The 18,921-nt window shown below is 40.8% G+C and overlaps 1 protein-coding gene across 9 annotated transcripts in view; it reads right to left on the bottom strand.

The window, feature by feature from the left end:
* WNK1 (WNK lysine deficient protein kinase 1) overlaps positions 1–18,921 on the bottom strand; it is a 168,356-nt gene that overhangs the window by 77,880 nt on the left and 71,555 nt on the right. For all 9 annotated transcript variants that reach the window (XM_060245751.1, XM_060245753.1, XM_060245755.1 and 6 more), the window contains exons 2-4: positions 14,552–14,724; positions 10,918–11,138; positions 8,946–9,103 (exon numbers count right to left, since the gene is read on the bottom strand). In XM_060245751.1, the coding sequence (XP_060101734.1) occupies positions 8,946–9,103; positions 10,918–11,138; positions 14,552–14,724 (552 nt within the window). The remainder of the gene's footprint in view (positions 1–8,945; positions 9,104–10,917; positions 11,139–14,551; positions 14,725–18,921) is intronic.

The following is an 18,921-nucleotide window of genomic DNA, read 5'->3' as shown; positions in this document are numbered from 1 at the left end:
CTTGTTAAGGCTACAGGTGCTTCCTGGAACTTTGAGAAAAGGATATTGGATGCCATGGGGAAATGGCAAGCATTAGGTGGAACCAACCACAAAATGGCTACCATGGACCAAAACAGTAGGATGTTCCAAACCTAGCATCCGTCTAATAGGGACACCCTACAGACCCAAAGGTCTTCTGAAGCATTTCAGACTGGAATCCATGGACCCTACACTTCAATGAAGACAGGTTTAACCATGCTAATGGTATTATTTAGATACATGGCACACAAAAAACCTATTATGATAAGATAAATAAATGCCAGATTGGCCTTTTACTTTAGGCAAGAGATGCTCTGGGGAAGAAGCCAGTCAACGCTAAGAAACAAGGGCACCGTGGCACCCAGCAACACCCTGTTGGGGATTACTGCATTTCCTCAGTATCTAAAGTGTTACTGAATATAATGAAAAAATCCAGGTCCAAATCCTTCCATCCTCACTCTGCCATGGAAGTTTGCCAGGTGACCTTGGGCTGGTTACACATTGTGAGCCTACCTAACTCACAGAGTTGTTGTAAGGGTTAAGACAGAAAATGGTATAAACCACTTTGGGTCATCCAGTGGGGAGAAAAGTGGAGTATAAATGAAGTTCCAGAATGAATAATTATAACATGATCACGCTTATTTTGGAAAGAATCAAAATCTTAGTTTGTGTTATCATTCATCATTGACATAGTACACACAAATAATGGAACTATAACTATGTGCCACCGTATAAACTGCTAGCAATGAAACCAACTGGTAGACTCTTCCTTTGAGAACTGTCACTGAACTCAACTAGAAGTTCCAATCTGGGGTTTTTCCTAAGTAAGTAAACTGGAATTCATGGACCCTACACTTCAATGAAGACAGGTTTAATCATGCTCACTGTATTATTTAGACACATGGCACACAAAAAACCTATACTTCATGAGAAATTTTGTTACCCCTTTGCTTCACCATTACCCGGTTTACTATTTTTTAAACTGTTGTTGTTACTACTACTGCTGCTGTTGCCATCTTCTGAGATTGGAGCAGAGGTCACTGGTGGTGTGGGGGGGGGGAGGTACCTGTGAATTTCCTGCATCATGCAGGGGGTTGGACTAAGTGACCCCAGAGGTCCCTTCCAACTCTATGATTCTGAGTGCTAGAATGGAACTTGGCTATTGTAACTCTGGAGTATGTCTACAAATCAAGAATCAGTCCTGCTATTGTCATACTGGGGATCTCATTTGGATTCCAGCTAAATGTATAAACGTTGTAACTATCATGTTGTAGGCAAGACAGTGATTTGATTCCCCACTCCTCCACATGCAAGTTTTGGAGTGACCTTGGGTCAGTCATAACTGTTTCAGAGCTGTTCTGCTAAAGAGTGGTTCTGGAAAGAGCTCTTTCCGCCCCACCTACCTCACAGAGTGTCTGTTGTGGGAAGGAGAAGGGAAATGAGACTGTAAGCTGCTTTGAGTGAAGGGTGGGGTATAAATCCCATTTCTTCTATTCTTTCTCTTCTAATTTGGGGCAATTTAAAGGTATTAAACCTTTCAAATGGTCTTTGTCGCTTTAAAGACATCTGTCTAGCTGATCTTTCTACCACAGTGTTTTTGTATGTGTCCCTTACATTTGTAAGAACAAACTCAACATTTTTATGCATGTACAAAAAGGGCCAGGTCACCTTTTTAATCTCACAGGCCAAAATAACTCTTAACAAAATGGAACTTTCAGACAGACTAGCTAATTTAGCAGTTTTTCTTCTGTTCTTCATAAATCAGGATCATATCTGAAAACAACACAGAATTCCATTGGTCTTGGTCATGAAAACCAAACAAATAAAAACAGGCTTAAGGAAAACAATCCTCTATCTGTGTTTAGATTTACTCATTTGGTTATTGAAACAGGATTTAGTATTAAGGATATACCGCAAGTGAGGAAGAGAACAACAACAACAGCTGTGCGTCCCAACATATACAAAGATGCTATACTCTTGAGTGCTCCTGTTGTCCCTCCTAAACACTGGAACAACAAGGACCACTACTTTAAAACAGATTAAGACAGACCCTTCAAGCATGTTACAGCATTTAGGATCTTTTACGTATTAAATGGAAGGAATTTCTGGCCTAGCACATGATGGGGTGATCAGTAAATGAACACTGGAACTATAAGGCCTAGTGCTTTTAAAAAAAGATTTCTATTATTCAATATATGTATATGAGTTCTTCAAAAAAATCGACTGTTTCCCATGCATTGTCTATGTGTAAACTCCCATCTTATATAAGCATTCAAGGTGTCTCCGTCCACTTAGACAAATAAGGATGAATTGTACTGAGAAGTCCTGAAACAATAAAAGGAAATTTCATAGTAAATACAGCAAGACCTGTATCACAGTAAAGGTCATGGAACAAAAGTGTTAACCTCAAACACAGTCGAATGGACAGTTAAGGTCCAGGAAACTCAAGGACAAAGTGCCCTTTAACAAGTAGAGGCCTAAATAATATGACTTCATTCATGAGTATTTAATGCACTTCTGTGAGATTAGCTATTAAACTCTTGATATTTTGCACACATTAGTATGGAAATGCAGGAGTTCAGCATACCTGAGAGTTTAGCTCCAGGCATTCTGCATACTTATGGAGTGGCCTGAAAGTTGTGTTACTCAATACATTCACCCAGGGTAAAAATATTTACTTTTGGTGATGCAATTATGAAGTCTAATTTTTCCAAGTCAAAGCAAAAACATCTGATTTCTGGTTTTTTAAATCTTTGCAGTTTCTCTTGCCTTTACATGAGGCTTTACACAGGAAGGTAAAAGCATAATTTTAGAAGGACACCAACAATTACAGAAGGAATTACATGCAATTGAATTGCTAATAACTATAGTTCTCCTTTTAAAAACTTGGTACACAGCCCTGACCTGGATAGCCCAGACAAGTCTGATCTTGTCAGATCTCAGAAACTAAGTACAGCCAACTCTGGCAAGTACTTGGATGGGAGACCTCCTGGGAATACCAGAAGTCAGGCGGGAAGGGACAGGCTTTATCCAGCCACATCCCTGAATATCCCCCAATATCCCAGTAGGGGTCAGTCACCAGAGATTACTATGACTTTCAGGTGCACACACACTCACAAATGCACATATAATTGATCGTGTGACAGTCACTTCCAGGCTAGATTATTGTAACTCTCTCTATATGGGGCTGCCCTTGGTCCTGCTCCAGAAACTTCAGCTGGTGCAGAACGCTGCTGCATGGATGCTGACATTATTGCCTGTATGGGCATGGATCCATCCTGTGCTGTGCGGACTGCACTGGTGACCTATTGAGTACTGGATCTGGTTCAAGGTGCTGGTACTTACCTTTAAAGCCCTATATGGCCAGAGGCCAGCATACCTTCGGGACTGCCTCTCCCCATATGAGTCCTGCAGGTCTTTATGATCAGCAGCCCAGCACTTCTTGGTGGTACCCAGCCCCAGAGACATCTAACTTTCCTGCCTGGTGAAATGAGCTCCCCCTAGAGATCTGGGCCCTGCCGGACCTACTCCAGTTCCACAGGCCCTGAAAAACAGCTTTTCTGCCAGGCCTTCCATTAAGGCAGCGGACATCACCTGTTATTGGCTTCACCTTCCCATTTTAGTGCTGTAGGACCTAATGGACCTGGTCCGATAAGCCATGCCTGTTAAAGTTGAATCTATTACTTTTATCTTCTGTAATTTTAGCTCTTTATATAATTTTAATCTGGTTTTAACTGTTTGACTGTCTGATTTTATGATGTAACCTGCCCTGAGCCTGTCTTACGGGAAAAGTGGGCTACAAGTCAAATATAATAAAATAAATGCACAAAAATACCCCCCCCCAAAAGTAAAAAGCTTGGTGCATTTAGAAGAAGCGATGACATATTTATTTATTTATTTATTTATATTTGCAGGCCACTTTTCTTTCCAAGGGGGACCCAAAGTGGCCTACAACTTTCTCCCCTCCTCCATTTTATTCTCACAACAATCCTGAGAGGTAAATTAGGGGGGTGGGGTGACAAGACAAAAGTCACTCAGCCTGCTTCCATGGCAAAGTGCGGATCTGATTTTTGGAATCCTGGTTCCTAGCTGAGCCCTCCATTACACCACGCTGGTTTATTTCTCATAAACAATATCTACAGGAAGTTTTGTCCTGGGACTAATGGCTCTTTCCCAACCATTTTCAATCTCAAACTGCAAAGTCTCCAGTCCCCAGTTGTGTGTGTGGGGGGATATTCCCCAATTTTGCGGGCTCCTGCGCACCATTGGCCAGCTGGCCAGTAGGGGGAAGCCCCACCCCCAACAGCCACAACACCATTCGATGTCCCCAATGTGATGGCATCACGTGGAAGTGACATCATCACACTGGGGATGTTGTGCGGTGACGCTCTGGTTTTTGGGCCAAACACTATGATTTGAGCCCAATTTTATCATAGAGTTTGCCCAAAAACCAGAGAATCACCATATGACATCACCCTGCCCCCCCTCACTCCTGGAAAGCTCACTTCCATCTACCCTAGTGCAAGCTAAGGACCTGGCAACCCTACCTATGCATGAATTTTTAAGCCATAAGATTTAATTTCATTTCTGTTCTTAGCTGACTCAGTACAACAGAGAACAAAAGTTTGAGTCCAGTGGCACCTTTAAGATAACTGATATCTGTAGAAGCGTGCATGCATATGAAAGCTTATACCCAGAATTAAACTTTGTTGGTCTTAAAGGTGCCAGTTGACTCAAACTTTGTTCTGTTGCTTCAAATCAACACGACTACCCACATGAATCTATCAATCCTATATACTGTGTATTGTTAGTGACCTTAAACCTGGCACTTCCATTGCATGGTTCAAAAGGCTTAGTCTCCCTGCTGGCCCCACAGTGCCAGTCACCATTTTTTTGTTGTTGCTCTACAATGGCTTATCCATTGAATTAAGGTTAACCTGTTTTTCCTCCCTAATTAAGGAGGGAAGTAAGAGAGAGAAAATGCTTACCAATGCAAGTAAGTCAGTGCAAGTTTTGACAAAGAATTGTCAGCTGTCCAAAGTAAAAAGCTCAGTATTACAGTTCAATAGGTTAAAAGGAACATTCAACGGCACTAATGGAAGCTATGTGCTTTATATTCAATAACATAAGAGAAGCCATGTTGGATCAGGCCAATTTGACAAAGTTTTGACAAAGAATGTCCAAAGTAAAAAGCTCAGTATTACAGTTCAATAGGTTAAAAGGAACATTCAACGGCACTAATGGAAGCTATGTGCTTTATATTCAATAACATAAGAGAAGCCATGTTGGATCAGGCCAATGGCCCATCCAGTCCAATACTCTGTGTCACACAGTGGCCAAAAAACCCAAGTGCCATCAGGAGGTCCATCAGTGGGGCTAGAAGCCCTCCCACTGTGCCCCCTTCCAGGCACCAAGAACACAAAGCATCACTGCCCCAGACAGAGAGTTCCAACAATACACAATGGCTAAATAGCCATGGCTGGACCTCTGCTCCATATACTTATCCAATCCCCTCTTGAAGCTGTCTATGCTTGTAGCTGCCACCACCTCCTGCAGCAGTGAATTTTATTTCTAATTTTATCAGAAATAAATATTATTTTATTTCTAATTTTAATATTGTAGGGTTATTATCTATATAGTACCAACAATGTATATGATCCCTTACAGAGTTGCAACTAAACAACTGGTCCCTGTCACAAGGAGCTTACATTCTAAAATTCAGCACAGGAGAAGCAAGAGAGGGATGGAAGAAAGAAGGTAGAAAAGGTAGACTGGAAAAGTATTCAATTCAGTTATTTGCTTTCAAGACGGACATTTCCAAAGATTCCATTGAAAATGTGGGTTTTGAGGAGGAACTAGAAGAGAAAATGAGGCCCCTTGCAGGCATTCCAGGAGACAATTCCAGGCAAATTCAGAGAATAAGGGAGAAAGGGTACCATTATTTAAGTGGGCCAGGAACCTGAGTGATGGATGACAGGAAGGTACTTAAAGAGGAAATGTGGGGCAAGGCAGCAAAGACATCAAGAGCTTTCAAGGAAACAACAAGCAACAATCAGAGAATCATTGAGGATTTAACATGGCGTTTCACATGATCTGAGCTGGGGTGGGGGGGGGGGGTGAATTATTTCAATGGTAAAGGCCTGAGGTGTGACAACAGAAGGCCAGAAAGGAGAAAGTTCCAGCAGTCAAGGCCAGAATGAGGCTTTCATCATGGGAACAAAGAGGAAAGCTTGTGTTTTTAAAACTTTGTATAAAGAGGAGCAACAGACCGTCTAAAGGAGCAAAAGGAAGTGCAGATTCAAAACAAGCCAAGTCTGCATAAATAGTATGGACAGAGACACTGGCACAGGAAGACAGATGGAAATTTCTGCTTTGAGTATGCTGAACCGAAGACTCATTAAACAGCCAAGTAAAAATATCAGACAACAAGAGATGCTCTACTGATGGGAGCCTGGAGTTGCAGCTTCTACAACATTCAAAATAAACAGGCTCTTCCATACGCCACAGAAACCCAGGGAGGGAAAGAGGAAGAAGGGGGGGAAAGTGGCGTGAAAGGGTGGCAAAAGCAAAGAGAAAGAGGAGGAAGAAGACAGAAAAAAAATTACAAACAGTTTGTCACAAGGAGGCAAGGAGGTGTGGGCAGTGAAGCAGTAAGAAAGGAACTAGGTGGGACGGAATGTTCCCCTCAGCTCTGGGCATGTGCAGTGCATGCCTGCTATCCCCAGGGCTGTGAGGAAAGGCACCAAAAACGTTCTAGACAGTTCTACAGATCCAAGGTTGGGATCTATGCAGGTAAAGGTGTGTGCACTGCACACAGACCACAAAGAAGATCTAAATGATTTTCTTCATGGTCTCTGTGCAGTCCAGAGAAACTATGTGGCCATACAGAAATACAGAAACAACAGATGGCAGAGAACAAACCTAAGTGGGAGAGAAAACTTTCCCTTGTGGAAACACTGAATGAACTAAGATACTGGATGACGACGGAGTCATGGAAACTAGTAATGGAGGCAGCCAAGCAGAAGAGGTTGATCAATTGTAATTAAGTAGGGATGAGAACAGTAAAGATTTTGGATCCCTCAGTAAGAAGAAAGTCAGCGATTTTGGCAATGGGAATATCAGTGGACTGCAGAAGCTGGAAGGTAGATGGAAGAATCAAGAGTAGCTGGAGTAGAAAAGGTTCAGGTAACAGGACTAAGTAGCACATTCCAGGCATTTGGGGACAAATTGAAATCAGGCAGCAGTCAAAAGGGGAAGAGTCATTCAAGGGGAAATGAAGAAGATAGCCCTGTGTTTGACTGCAGTATGGAAGCAGCAGCAGGAGAGGTTAATTAAATGGTGAAGATGAAAGATAACTAGTAGATGACAACCAGGAGTCAGGACCAAATACTAACTACCAATGTGAAGGACTTATGACAGGGTAGTTTTCACTATGAGACAGAGCATCGAAAGAGAAGAGGTAGCTGGAAAAGAAAGGAATGCGTAAAAGGCTGTGGTAGAGATCAGAGCAGATAGTTCCAATATATTTACTGAAGGAAATGAAGTCTTCAAGAAAAGAGTAACAGTGAAGGAGACTTTAATGGGGCATTTAAAAACAACAGCTGCACTAAGAATTCTTAGATTTGGTACAGATTTAAAAAATTGGCTTCTACTTTTAAGACAAGTAATGCTAAGTATGAATACCAGAGGACAACTTCTATACGCACTGCAGTCTACATTCAGAGGTTTATTTCTATAATAAATATAAAAACAAATATACAACACAAGGGGGCTGCTCAACAATGCTTATTTGCTGAAAAATGGCCAATGTAGTAAGGAAGGAGAAATTATTCTCTTCTGATCATGCATTAATGAGATCAGGTGAGATTTTTTTTAAAATTAAAAAAGCTAGATCCAAGGATTGGGAGAACAGAGGTTGAATCTCAGTGTTTATATAATGACAAGTGCTTTCCCCAAACCTCTGATAGTCGAGGAACATTTTCTCCTGGGATACTGGAGGCTAACTTCATGACTACTGTCAGGAGTGTTCATTTCAGTGTGTAGGAGTTACTATTCTAAACAAGAAAGCCAGTCCAGTGCAATGACTCAGGCAGAGATGCAACACACAGCCCCCCCGCCCCCCCCCCCCCCCCCCAAAACGCACCATTTTGCTGCATCTGAACCAAGAAAGGCTGAATGTTGCAAACACAGCCAATGAACAAATGGGAGAAAATTACTTCCCCAGAAAATGGTCAACTAGAAAGACTGGGCACTCTTTTCTATACACCCTGGTCTCAATAGTGCTAAGTTCCTACACAGTGGCAGTTTCCTTGCTCCACATTAATACACCCATGGGACGTAGACAGAACAATAATTTGCAAATTAATGGTCAAACTGGGGGTTGTATAATTAGTGAAAATCTTTTCCTTGCCTACTTACCAGATAGTTATGGTATGCAAAATTTTCCACTTTTACTGGATCTTGAACTGTTTATTTACAATAGCTCGTCTAAACAAACATTTGCAGTCTAGGCAAGCAATACACAGCAAGAATTCCTTCATTCTGTAATGTAGTTCTTCAGATCAAAAACTAGCATATTAAACCAATACTCTGTAATCCAGCCACACTTTAAGAGGGTTTTCATTTTGCACAATACCTTGTTATTTAAACGTTACCTGAATGTAAACAGGCTGTCAAGACACTTATCAGATTAATTATCTGATTCCTAAAAGGAGTTAAAACTTCTGGCAATGTTTCTCTTTCCTTTGAGCTGTGTTCAGGATTTAGTCCCACTTAGGTGAAGATGGAAAAAGAAAGCTTCCTCATTTTCCCCTGTGTGCGCTTGCCTTTTATTTCCCTCTTGCCTTGTGTGAAGCTATCCAGCTCGCCATCCTTCGTTAGCTGTGGCAGGAGCTCTACAAATCACCAGAGAGGTATGGAAGACTTACGCTGGTCACTCGACGGTAGATCTGCGCAGCATTTTGGCACTCAGAATAAGGATACTCAGACGTAGCCATCTCAAGCATACACATTCCAAAAGCATATACATCAACGGATTCATCGTATTTCTCCTCATACATCTCGGGTGCCATGAACTCTGGGGTACCTTAAATTAAAAGAACGATTCAGACTCTAAATGTCTCAAAGCGAGCAGAGGCTGCTGGCGTTACTCACCGCAGAAGGAAGCGGATGGGCAGACCTGTGAGAAAAGAAGAAGTGGAGGCAAAAAGAAGAGGGAGGACGCCCTCAGTCACTCTGTTTTATCAATGTACTCCATAGGTCTTCCATTGCAAGGCCTTTGTAAGAAGTGAGGAACTGACAGTTAGGGGGTTTAACATGTTCACTGTTTAGATATATAATATAATGGAACAGAATTGGAACCAAAATAGAAAGCTTTAAGTTATCCTACAAGGACAAGTTGAGTATCAGAATGGAAATAAATGGAGAAAAATAAAGTGAAAGACTAGCTAGGCTGCGAACCAAATACTTGTTAGCCTTACTTACCTTTCCTCCTCTTTGAGAAAGGAGGTACAGTGCTTGTTTCAGCATGCCCAGTCTGCCCTCTGCTGCAAAGAATTAGTACTGGTAAGAGTCCTCAGCTAGTCTCTGACCTGTAACACTCCATTTATTCTGAACAGTGTCACTTTAAACAAGGCTTTGCAATGAAAAACCTGTGTCTATGAATAAAGTCGTCTTAAAAATTTTTTTAAATGTACTGCAAAGGCCACTCACCAGAGCCCTTTTCACATACTTACCATTTCACCTGCAGTACATTTTATAGGCCTACTGCAGATACAGGCAATAGTGAGGGACATCCTACAGGCAAAAATACTCAGAAATATAGAGAGATTGAGTTACAGGCACAGAGCGCGAGATTAAACAAATCCTGAATTAAATACAAATTTGCCAGTCATGTGTTTATCCCTGAAATATCAGATCAATGCACATTCCCATAACAGGGGAAGGTGCAATACATGATCAGGGATACTTAGAACCAGAGCCTGCGAGTTATTTCCTGCAGGCAAACCAGATTTTAAGCAAATTTACACATCAGTTTTTAAATTCCTATTTGCCCTCCCACAGTTGGTATTCAATATTGTCAGAGCCTTAATTGGAAAATGATTTTACTAATGCAATTGTTTACAATTTTAGAGAGTGGCAGTTTTCCAATTGAAAGTTCATCACAACACATGAACAGGAGACTGTGTTCAGGAAGTCTGTCATTTCCCACTGAATGCTCTTCGTTTCCACCTGCTTTTAATGTCCCTAGCCTGGCTGGAAAGCAGGAAATGTTTCACTGTGACAAAAATCAAGATAATTGTGAATAGGAATCTGTACCCTTGGAAAGCTAGGTGTCAGAACTTCTGATACAGACCTTCAGAAGTAACCACTGATTGCACTCTTCTAAAAAAAAAATAAGGTAGGTGCAGACTAAAAAGGGCCACCTTCTCCCTTGTTAGCCTGCATCCTTTACAAACAGGATAGCAGAACAGAGCTGTTAAAACCAATCCTCAGTAGTCGCTGAATAGATTACAAGCTGCTATAGAAATATAATTTGAAATGTTTAAATGCGATAGCCCAGGAATTTTAGATAAGACATTATGTTATACATTTCTCCCCCTCCCCACAAAAAAATGACTCAAACTGATGTGCTTCTCCTTAATTCCAGCTGTTAAGTATTGTACCAAAAAAAATTTACTTTGGTTTTATCAAAGTTGTTCTGCTAAACTGTAAAAGTCTATATTGCTATGATTCTTTCAAATAATACCCAATACCAGGTTGCTGCCCCTTTTCTTTTTTTTAAAACAAGGCCAATGTCTTCAGTGTTTTCAGGAATAATTTTCTACTTTATGAGAGTGTATAGTTCTACCAACACCCGAATTGTCAAGTAAGAGCTGCCAGAACAAAACATAACCTTACCTATTACACTCTTTGCAAAAGAAGCTCGCTTCAAGGTAGCCAGACCCAAGTCTCCTATCTTGACAGATCCCGTAGGGCCAGTGATAAAGATGTTGTCACACTTCAGGTCACGATGGATAATGGGAGGCGTACGCGTGTGCAGGAACTGTAAACCCTTCAGTATTTGCCGACACCAGCTTCGTAGCACTTTAATTTTCATCACCTTGAACCTTTTTAAGTATCTATAAAAGAAAAGCCAGAATAAAAATGTGTCTCAAGCTTGTTCTCTGATTTCATGATATTATTAAATTACAGGAGTGTATCATAAAGAGACAGTAATAATCAATCACATTCAATGGGCTAAAATTAACAACTAACGGTCGCCGGACAAAGCCAAGTATTAGTAGTAGAAGCCTGTTCTTTATTGTTGTGGGTGGAGCTGATTAGTAAAGTAAGGTTTACATGGTGGGGTGGTGGGGAGAGGAGACAACAAAGATCTGGAACATAACCAGCAGGAGTTGCATCAGTCATTAAGCCAACAGGCTAGAATGTTCAGTTGAGATACAACTTCTCATCCAAAGCTTTCCAGACATTTAAAAGTATATGGTTCTCATTTCCATGGGCAACCAATTTTTTTTCCAACAAAGCAATCACTGGGTTTTCTGTACATTCTAGTGATATATCATGATACAAAACAGCAGACTATTTTAAACCTTTAATTGTTCTGACCTTCTAAAGCATTCAGATTTACATTATTAACCAATTTGTTTAAACTTATGAATTATGTTCCTTGTGCACACTCTGTTTACAAAAGACTTTAGAAGTGAAGCTAGCTTGAGAATGTTTTGGAAAAGACAGCAGTCATGCCAAGATGACAGCTTCAGCCCAAAGCCTTTAAAAGAGAAGAGAACTGGCAACAGACAAGCACCTTCTAAGAGCCAAGAATTCAAGTGAAGATGCCAAAGCTGAGCCAGACTACCTCTAAGCATGTGTCTCACAGACTGTGCATGGAAAAAAAATATTGAATGATGTGTCAGTAGCAAATGAGCCAAGAAAGCAAACAGTCTCATAAGAGCCAGAAAATGGTCCCTCCCCAACCCCTCTCCTTACAAGTTAGGAGGTGGTGGAGAATATAGAAAATAATCGTAACTCTTATTCCAAGCTGAGCTCCAATTTCCCTTTGACACCATCTATCGAATGCTTTAATGCAGCAGTTTTCACAGGAGATTTAGTACTAGTAACACAATTTCAAAGTCCCTCCCCCTTTGAACTATAGAAATCATAGCACATCACTCTTAACTAGCAGCTGTTGAAATGATTGCATCAAGAAATGCCCCTGTAATGAAGGAGATAGGTAATGGTTAGAACATGCATGGAATTGCTAAGAAATAATTGTGACAACCATTGCGGGATCATGTAGTAGTGACATTCAATCTAGACACAGACCCCCAAACACCTGTCACGGATGGTGACTTGGGGAGCACCCTTTGAATCTTCCATGGAAACCCTGGAAAGCAAACAGGTCTGTCACTATAGAGGTTTAAACAAAAAAAAAAAGATACAGATCGCATCCTTGGGCTGAAGCAACTTTATTCAGAGATGACATCACAGTTTGAAATCATTTTTCTTGGAATATAAATAGCGAATCAGGCCATTCACGGAACGATTGCTTCTTTATTTCTCCAGATTTTTATTTCAACATGTACAGAATGCCTGAATGCCCCTGGAAGCAGCCACACACACTACAGATAACCTGAAGAAAAGGACACTGGAGAGAAGACAGGACAATACACCAGAACATGTCATGTAGAAAAAGGTGATGGTGCCATTCTCATGATTTGTACAGCTGCAGCCAGACAAGGTCAAGCGCTCCATGGGAACATTATGGTCCTCGGAAGCTTTTAATTGGTCTAATCATCAGTCAGGTAAAGGCAAGTTTAAACCTTACCCGAGGATCCTGGCTGAGCTCTTCTGATTAATGTTTCAGTAGCTAAGTGGTTGCTACAATGACTTCATAGCTGTCACTCAAAACCCAACAAAAACTTCTTTTCATTCAGAGCTGATGTTCTGCAATTCCTTCCCTCCCCCATGTCACCCACAGAAAGCAACAGTAAAGTACAACAGTGTTCTCAGCATTAAGAATATGAAAACAGTGCATACAAGTAACAGCTGATTTTACTGAGAAAGATTAACAAGCAAGCACGGAAGTTATCATATACTGGCGTAGTGTCTAAAGAGAAAAAAACTTTCAGATAACAGAAATTTCTCATCAAGGGAACTAGACAATAATTATAATGTAATTGCTATAGAGAGACATTAAAATGCATTTAGGGGAATGTCAATTAATCACAGTTGATGCAAATTATTAATGACACTTTGGGACTTTTAAGCACCTTTACTTTATACCTACTTGACTAAACAGCAGCCACCTCTGAATTTTCCCTGAAGTCTAGTAAGGTAACTTTTGCATTATGAACTGAAGCTAGGCTCACATATCTAGTACATATTCATTTAACTATAGTTGTTCAGGCAGCAAAAAAGACCATTTGGAATTCTGAAGGATGCATGGGTTTACATATTGTGGATGTACCTTGATTACTTGGAAAGACGAGAGGAAATACTGTTCCAGTCTTATCCACAAAATAGGCGCACAGACATTTCATGGTAAATATCAGAGAATATCTATGTTTTAATTAGCAATACCTCTTAAAACAGAGGCTCAAAAAACCCATGTTTTGCTCACTGATGCAAACTGCATGAACAGTAAAGTCTTTTAAGCAACTTGCAAGCTACTGTATATAACTCATGGGCTGGCTTCAACCTGGCAAGCTACATGGTTTATGGTATAGACCTCGCAGGTCAAAACAGAAGTCGTGGTTATCCAGTGGAAGTAGCATTTGAGGGTACAAAAGCTTCCCTGCAAACAATTCAATATTCCCCAATGGGAAAGAAAAGTATTTTCTAAGTATGCCCTTTTTTGAACATCAGATCTTACAAAACAGAAAGGTTTTGACTATATCTCATTTCCATAATTTACAGATTCCATCATTAGTACAGATTCAAAGGCTTTTTTTTCTTCGCTATAGCCTTCCACATACAAACTTGCCTGCAATTAAAGGGTTCTAGTTCCAAACAGAGCTTTATTGTTTGGACCTCGAATGCTTTTGATTGTGATGTACAAATCTATTCAGGGGAATTATTAGACTCAAAGTACAGGGGAAGCGGTCAATGCCTTACTGACCACTAGAGGACACCCTTGCTGCTTATTTTCCCTAGTTCAGCCCACAAGGATGGCAAGTTGCAGCTGCAGAGTTCAATTGCAGCCTGGAATGTCAAGCATTTGCTGTACTGGAGGCATGATATAGCTTGCCAAACTCAGCTCTCAAAGGCGCTTTACTCCTCTTTCACAGTACAGTGCTGGCAACAGTTTCAGGAGTTTCATAAATTTAAGATGCCAGAAGGGAACATAACAGCCATGCAGCGGAGCTTCCTTTCTCACTAAAGGCCCTCTAAGCAGTTGTTCCATAACCATAAAATATCTTTGCCTGTGTTAACAGAATACTCGAATAAAATGAAAATGAAATTTCCTGCATATATATATATTTCCACTTACATGTTCATCATTAACACAGGGCTTTAGCAAAACTATACTCACGTTTTCAGAGTGCCAGATGTCATAAGCTCTGTAACCAGAACAATACACTTCTTTCCCTTCACCGTTGATTCCCAGGAATCATAAAACCGTACAATATTAGGATGCTGAAGCCCTTTCAGCATTTCAGCTTCCTCTTTAAATCTCTGCCGTTCAGATTTGGACAACTTCCGATCCTAAAAGAGAAAAGGAGAGAGGTACATATCAACAATGTAAAAAAGAGAAATCAAACCTAATCTATCAGCAAGGCAGCAAGCAGAAAACCTGAAGCTTCTGCCTCTTTAGATTAGAAGTGGACACTATAAAAAAGATCCAGGCTATAGCTATCCTGCCTTTCTACCCATTTTCTAGTAATAGCTGAGAGAATAACACATTAATGGTGCGGCATAAATCGAATAAAATGAAAATGAAATTTCCTGCATTCACTTCTGAAAGCTGATGTCATCTAGCCATTTTATACTTGATATTAGAAAAATGGGAGGAAAGGTACCAGAGTAGTAAAAGCTACTTGCCTCTCATAACACCAAGTCCTGCCCTCAAGAACTAAGTATACCTGGCATTAAGAATGTCACTCAGTTTCTTGCTACTTACAGATATTCCTTTTATGCCTTTTAAACAAATTTAGAGGATTCATTTTTGAACTCTTATTAGAAACCAATACAGCTCTGAAAATAAGTATCACTAAATGGAGTGGGTTTCATCTTCAGCTGCCCTGAGCCTGCTCCGGCGGGGAGGGCAAGATACAAATAAAATTATCTATCTATCTATCTATCTATCTATCTATCTATCTATCTATCTATCTATCTATCTATCTATCTATCTATCTATCTATCTATCTATCTATCAAATGGACACACACAAATCAGGTTGTATTTTTTGAAATTGCTAAGTGTAGCTTCCTCACATTAACTAATCCATTGCCAATGTTTGAGACTACAGTTCAGTTAAAGACTAATGTCTTTAAAATTCTTAAAGGCTTGAACATATTTCATGACTGCTCAATCTTATGGGGGAAAGCTACCCATTTCCATATACTAAAAACAATGGGATTGAGACCAGCTATTTGTCTTTGTTTAAATGTTGCTTAACCTTTATGGCTGAATAAATTAATCACAATTAGTTTCTACTTATGAGATATCAGATTAGCTGAGCTACCATTTCTCTGACACATATGCCACACCTTTATAGATGCTGAACTTGAAGCTCTTTAGATATGAGAATTCAGTAAACCCAAAACTGTAACATTTATATCTCATGTTTCCTCCCAGGAGCTCAAGGTGGCACACACAGATGGAATTATCCATCCTTCCCAACATGCGGTAGGTTAGATTAATTGCCTAAAAGGGGATCCAAACTCAAGTCTCCTTGCTCCAAAACCTACATCATACTGGCCCTCTTCACACTATTCCTACAAGAATTTAGGGGGAGGTATTTGTGAGTTTCCTGCATTGTACAGGGGGTTGGACTAGATGACCCTGGAAGCCCCTTCCAACTCTATGGTTCTGCAGGATGGTTTTCCTATATGCAAGAAATAAATACATCATAAATACTCAAAAAATACATCATAAATATACAATAGGAAGCTATGATTGGGGCGTGGATTCTTATGATTATGTGCATGGGTTCTGAACATGGAAAACATTCTTCCAAGAAGAGTCATGAGTAAAACATCTCTGAAATCCTGAAAATAAACTACATTACTGATGCCAAATGTAAGAAACAATTCAGTCTAAGATTAAAGTGGTTGCCATATATTCTAACATCAAGCAATTCATTTCCTACCAGTAATTTAAGAACCATTATTCACAGGAAGGCAGTATGGTCAGAATGGCTATTACTTTACAAATGTCATTCCATCAGCTAAGTTATATTCCTACATCTAAAGCAGTAGGCCAGAGATAAACTGCAATGACTTGAGTTCTCAGACATTGACAACAGCAATTCTAACATAAGCCTAGTTTCAAATGACCTCTTGCATGTTTGTCAAGCTGGTCCTTGTGAAGCTTGTGAAAGTTAACCAACAGTTTAAAGGCCTTATGTAGCAGGAGTATATGCAATACAGAATGTAATCTACCTAGTTATAAAGGATACTGGTAGTTTCCTGTTAATCATCTACTACAGAACACAATCTGGGCCACTAATATTCAGTGAATCGTGAGTACAGGTGTGCCAAAAAATGGTATTTTTCAGCTTTGGGTACACCAAACCTGAAAAATATCAGTATTTCCTGAAATTCCTGAATCCCAACACTGGTATGGTATTTGGGAAATATTCAGGGTTCCCAAAATTTTTAAACACTTTCTCATTGCTTGGGACTCCATTTGCCCAGAACTCAATGCTGGGTCTCCATTTGCTTGGCACCAGGAGCAAATTCCAGACTAATGGAGTCCCAATCTGCAATTCCGGGCAAATGGAGTTCCAAGTGATGCCACAGAAATTGAGTTCCACACAGAGTTCACTTGATCCCTTTAAATGCTTTTTGCAAGCCGCATCAGAGATCAGCTGGTGTGATGTGGAGCTAAGAGCCTAGGCTGGGGCTACCTCCTGGTATACTTAGTCAGAGAGCTAGTCTGGTGTAGTAGTTAAGTGCATGGACTCTAATCTGGGAGAACTGGGTTTGATTCCCCACTTCTCCACATGCAGTTGCTGGTGTAATCATGGATCAGCCACAAATTCTCAGCAGAACTGTTCTCTCCTCAAGAACAGTTCTCTGAGAGCTCTCTCAGTCCACCTACCTCACACAGTATCTGTTGCGGGGAAAGGAAGGTAAAGGAGATTGTAAGATGCCCTAAGACTCTGAGAAGGGCAGGATATAAATCCAATCTCTTCTTCTCTAGCTGAGCAGATATGAATAAATACCCAAAAAAACCAGCTTTTGGGGGGGGCTCCACTATACCAGTAGCTGAGTATGGATCTCTGATCTGTAGTTGACTTATATGGTACCTGAAAAATACCAAGTAGGGGGTTTTTGAGTGTTTTTTCTCTTCAGTTACGCTGAACACACACCCCTTGTTGTGAGCCATCTGTGGCTCTTCTGTGCATTGTTTCTCAAAGTGGCAACTGCCTTATATTCCAGCAAAGTGAGCAAGGTAATTGCCCTGTAGGGTTTTGTGGTTGGCAGGTGGTTCGCCCCCTTGAAACAGTCACAGCAGAAAGGATTGGGGGGACAGATAAGTTGCAGCCCTCATGGCAGGGATGAAAATTAAAATCCCATCTTCTCCATCAGCCACCAACCCCTTTCTCTACAGTATTTCTTCTCTCATCCTAGTTCCCTGCCACCTGCCAGAAAAAGAGCAAAATGCCAGCAATGAAGAGGGAGTTCAACCACCACCACAGCAGCCGTGCATAAATGAGCAAGCTGTCTGCAGTAGAGTGGCTGATGGTTTTACTTCCCTTTCTCAACAGCCACCTTACTCTCCTTCTGCAGGCTTGGCAATCCCTCACCTGAGCTACTGTACCTCATGGTGAAGATAGAAGACAACAGAGAGGGAAGCCATTCCCCTAAAACTCCAGATACGCACAATAAGGTTCAATCAAGGTGGGGAGAGACAACTTTATGTGCTTGGTCACCGCATCTAAAAAAAGATATTATAGCATTGGAAAAAGTCCAGAAAAGGACAACTAGAATGATTAATGGGTTGGAACACTTTCCCTATGAGGAAAGGTTAAAACGCTTAGGGCTCTTTAGTTTGGAGAAATATCGACTGAGGGGTGACATGACAAAGGTTCACAAGAATATGTGTGGGATAGAGAAGGTAGAGAAAGGAATACTTTTCTCCCTTTCTCACAATACGAGAACTCATGGACATTCAATGAAATTGCTGAGCAGTCAGGTTAGAACAGATAAAAGGAAGTACTTCTTCACCCAAAGGGTGATTAACACATGGAATTCACTGCCACAGGTGGTGGCGGCGGTTGCAAGCATAGCTTCAAGCAGGGTTTGGATAAACATATGGAGCAGAGATCCATCAGTGACTACTAACCATAGCATACTGATGGAACTCTCTGTCTCAGGCAGTGATGCTCTGTATTCTTGGTGCTTGAGCATTGGCAGGAGGGGCAGTGGGAGGGTTTCTAGTGTCCTGGCCTCACTGATGAACTTCCTGATGGCACCTGAGGTTTTTTTGCCACAGTGTGACATAGTGTGTTGGACTAGATGGGCCACTGGCCAGATCCAACATGACTTCTCTTATGTTCTTCTGGAAGTAATCCAGTAATCTTAAAAAGTTATAATTATATATTTAATAGTTGTGTTTGGGGTGGCAAATAGGACATACAGTAGTCGTGTGGCTCTTGGTCGGATGCAAATGTAAATGCAGCTCTTCACAAGCCACAAGCTGAGTACCCCTACTCTGGACAGGTCCTTCATATAA

The sequence above is a fragment of the Heteronotia binoei genome, chromosome 8 (genome assembly GCF_032191835.1).
Source record: "Heteronotia binoei isolate CCM8104 ecotype False Entrance Well chromosome 8, APGP_CSIRO_Hbin_v1, whole genome shotgun sequence".
Taxonomy (NCBI): Eukaryota; Metazoa; Chordata; class Lepidosauria; order Squamata; family Gekkonidae; genus Heteronotia; species Heteronotia binoei.
This window is presented reverse-complemented; position numbering and strand designations above follow the sequence as displayed.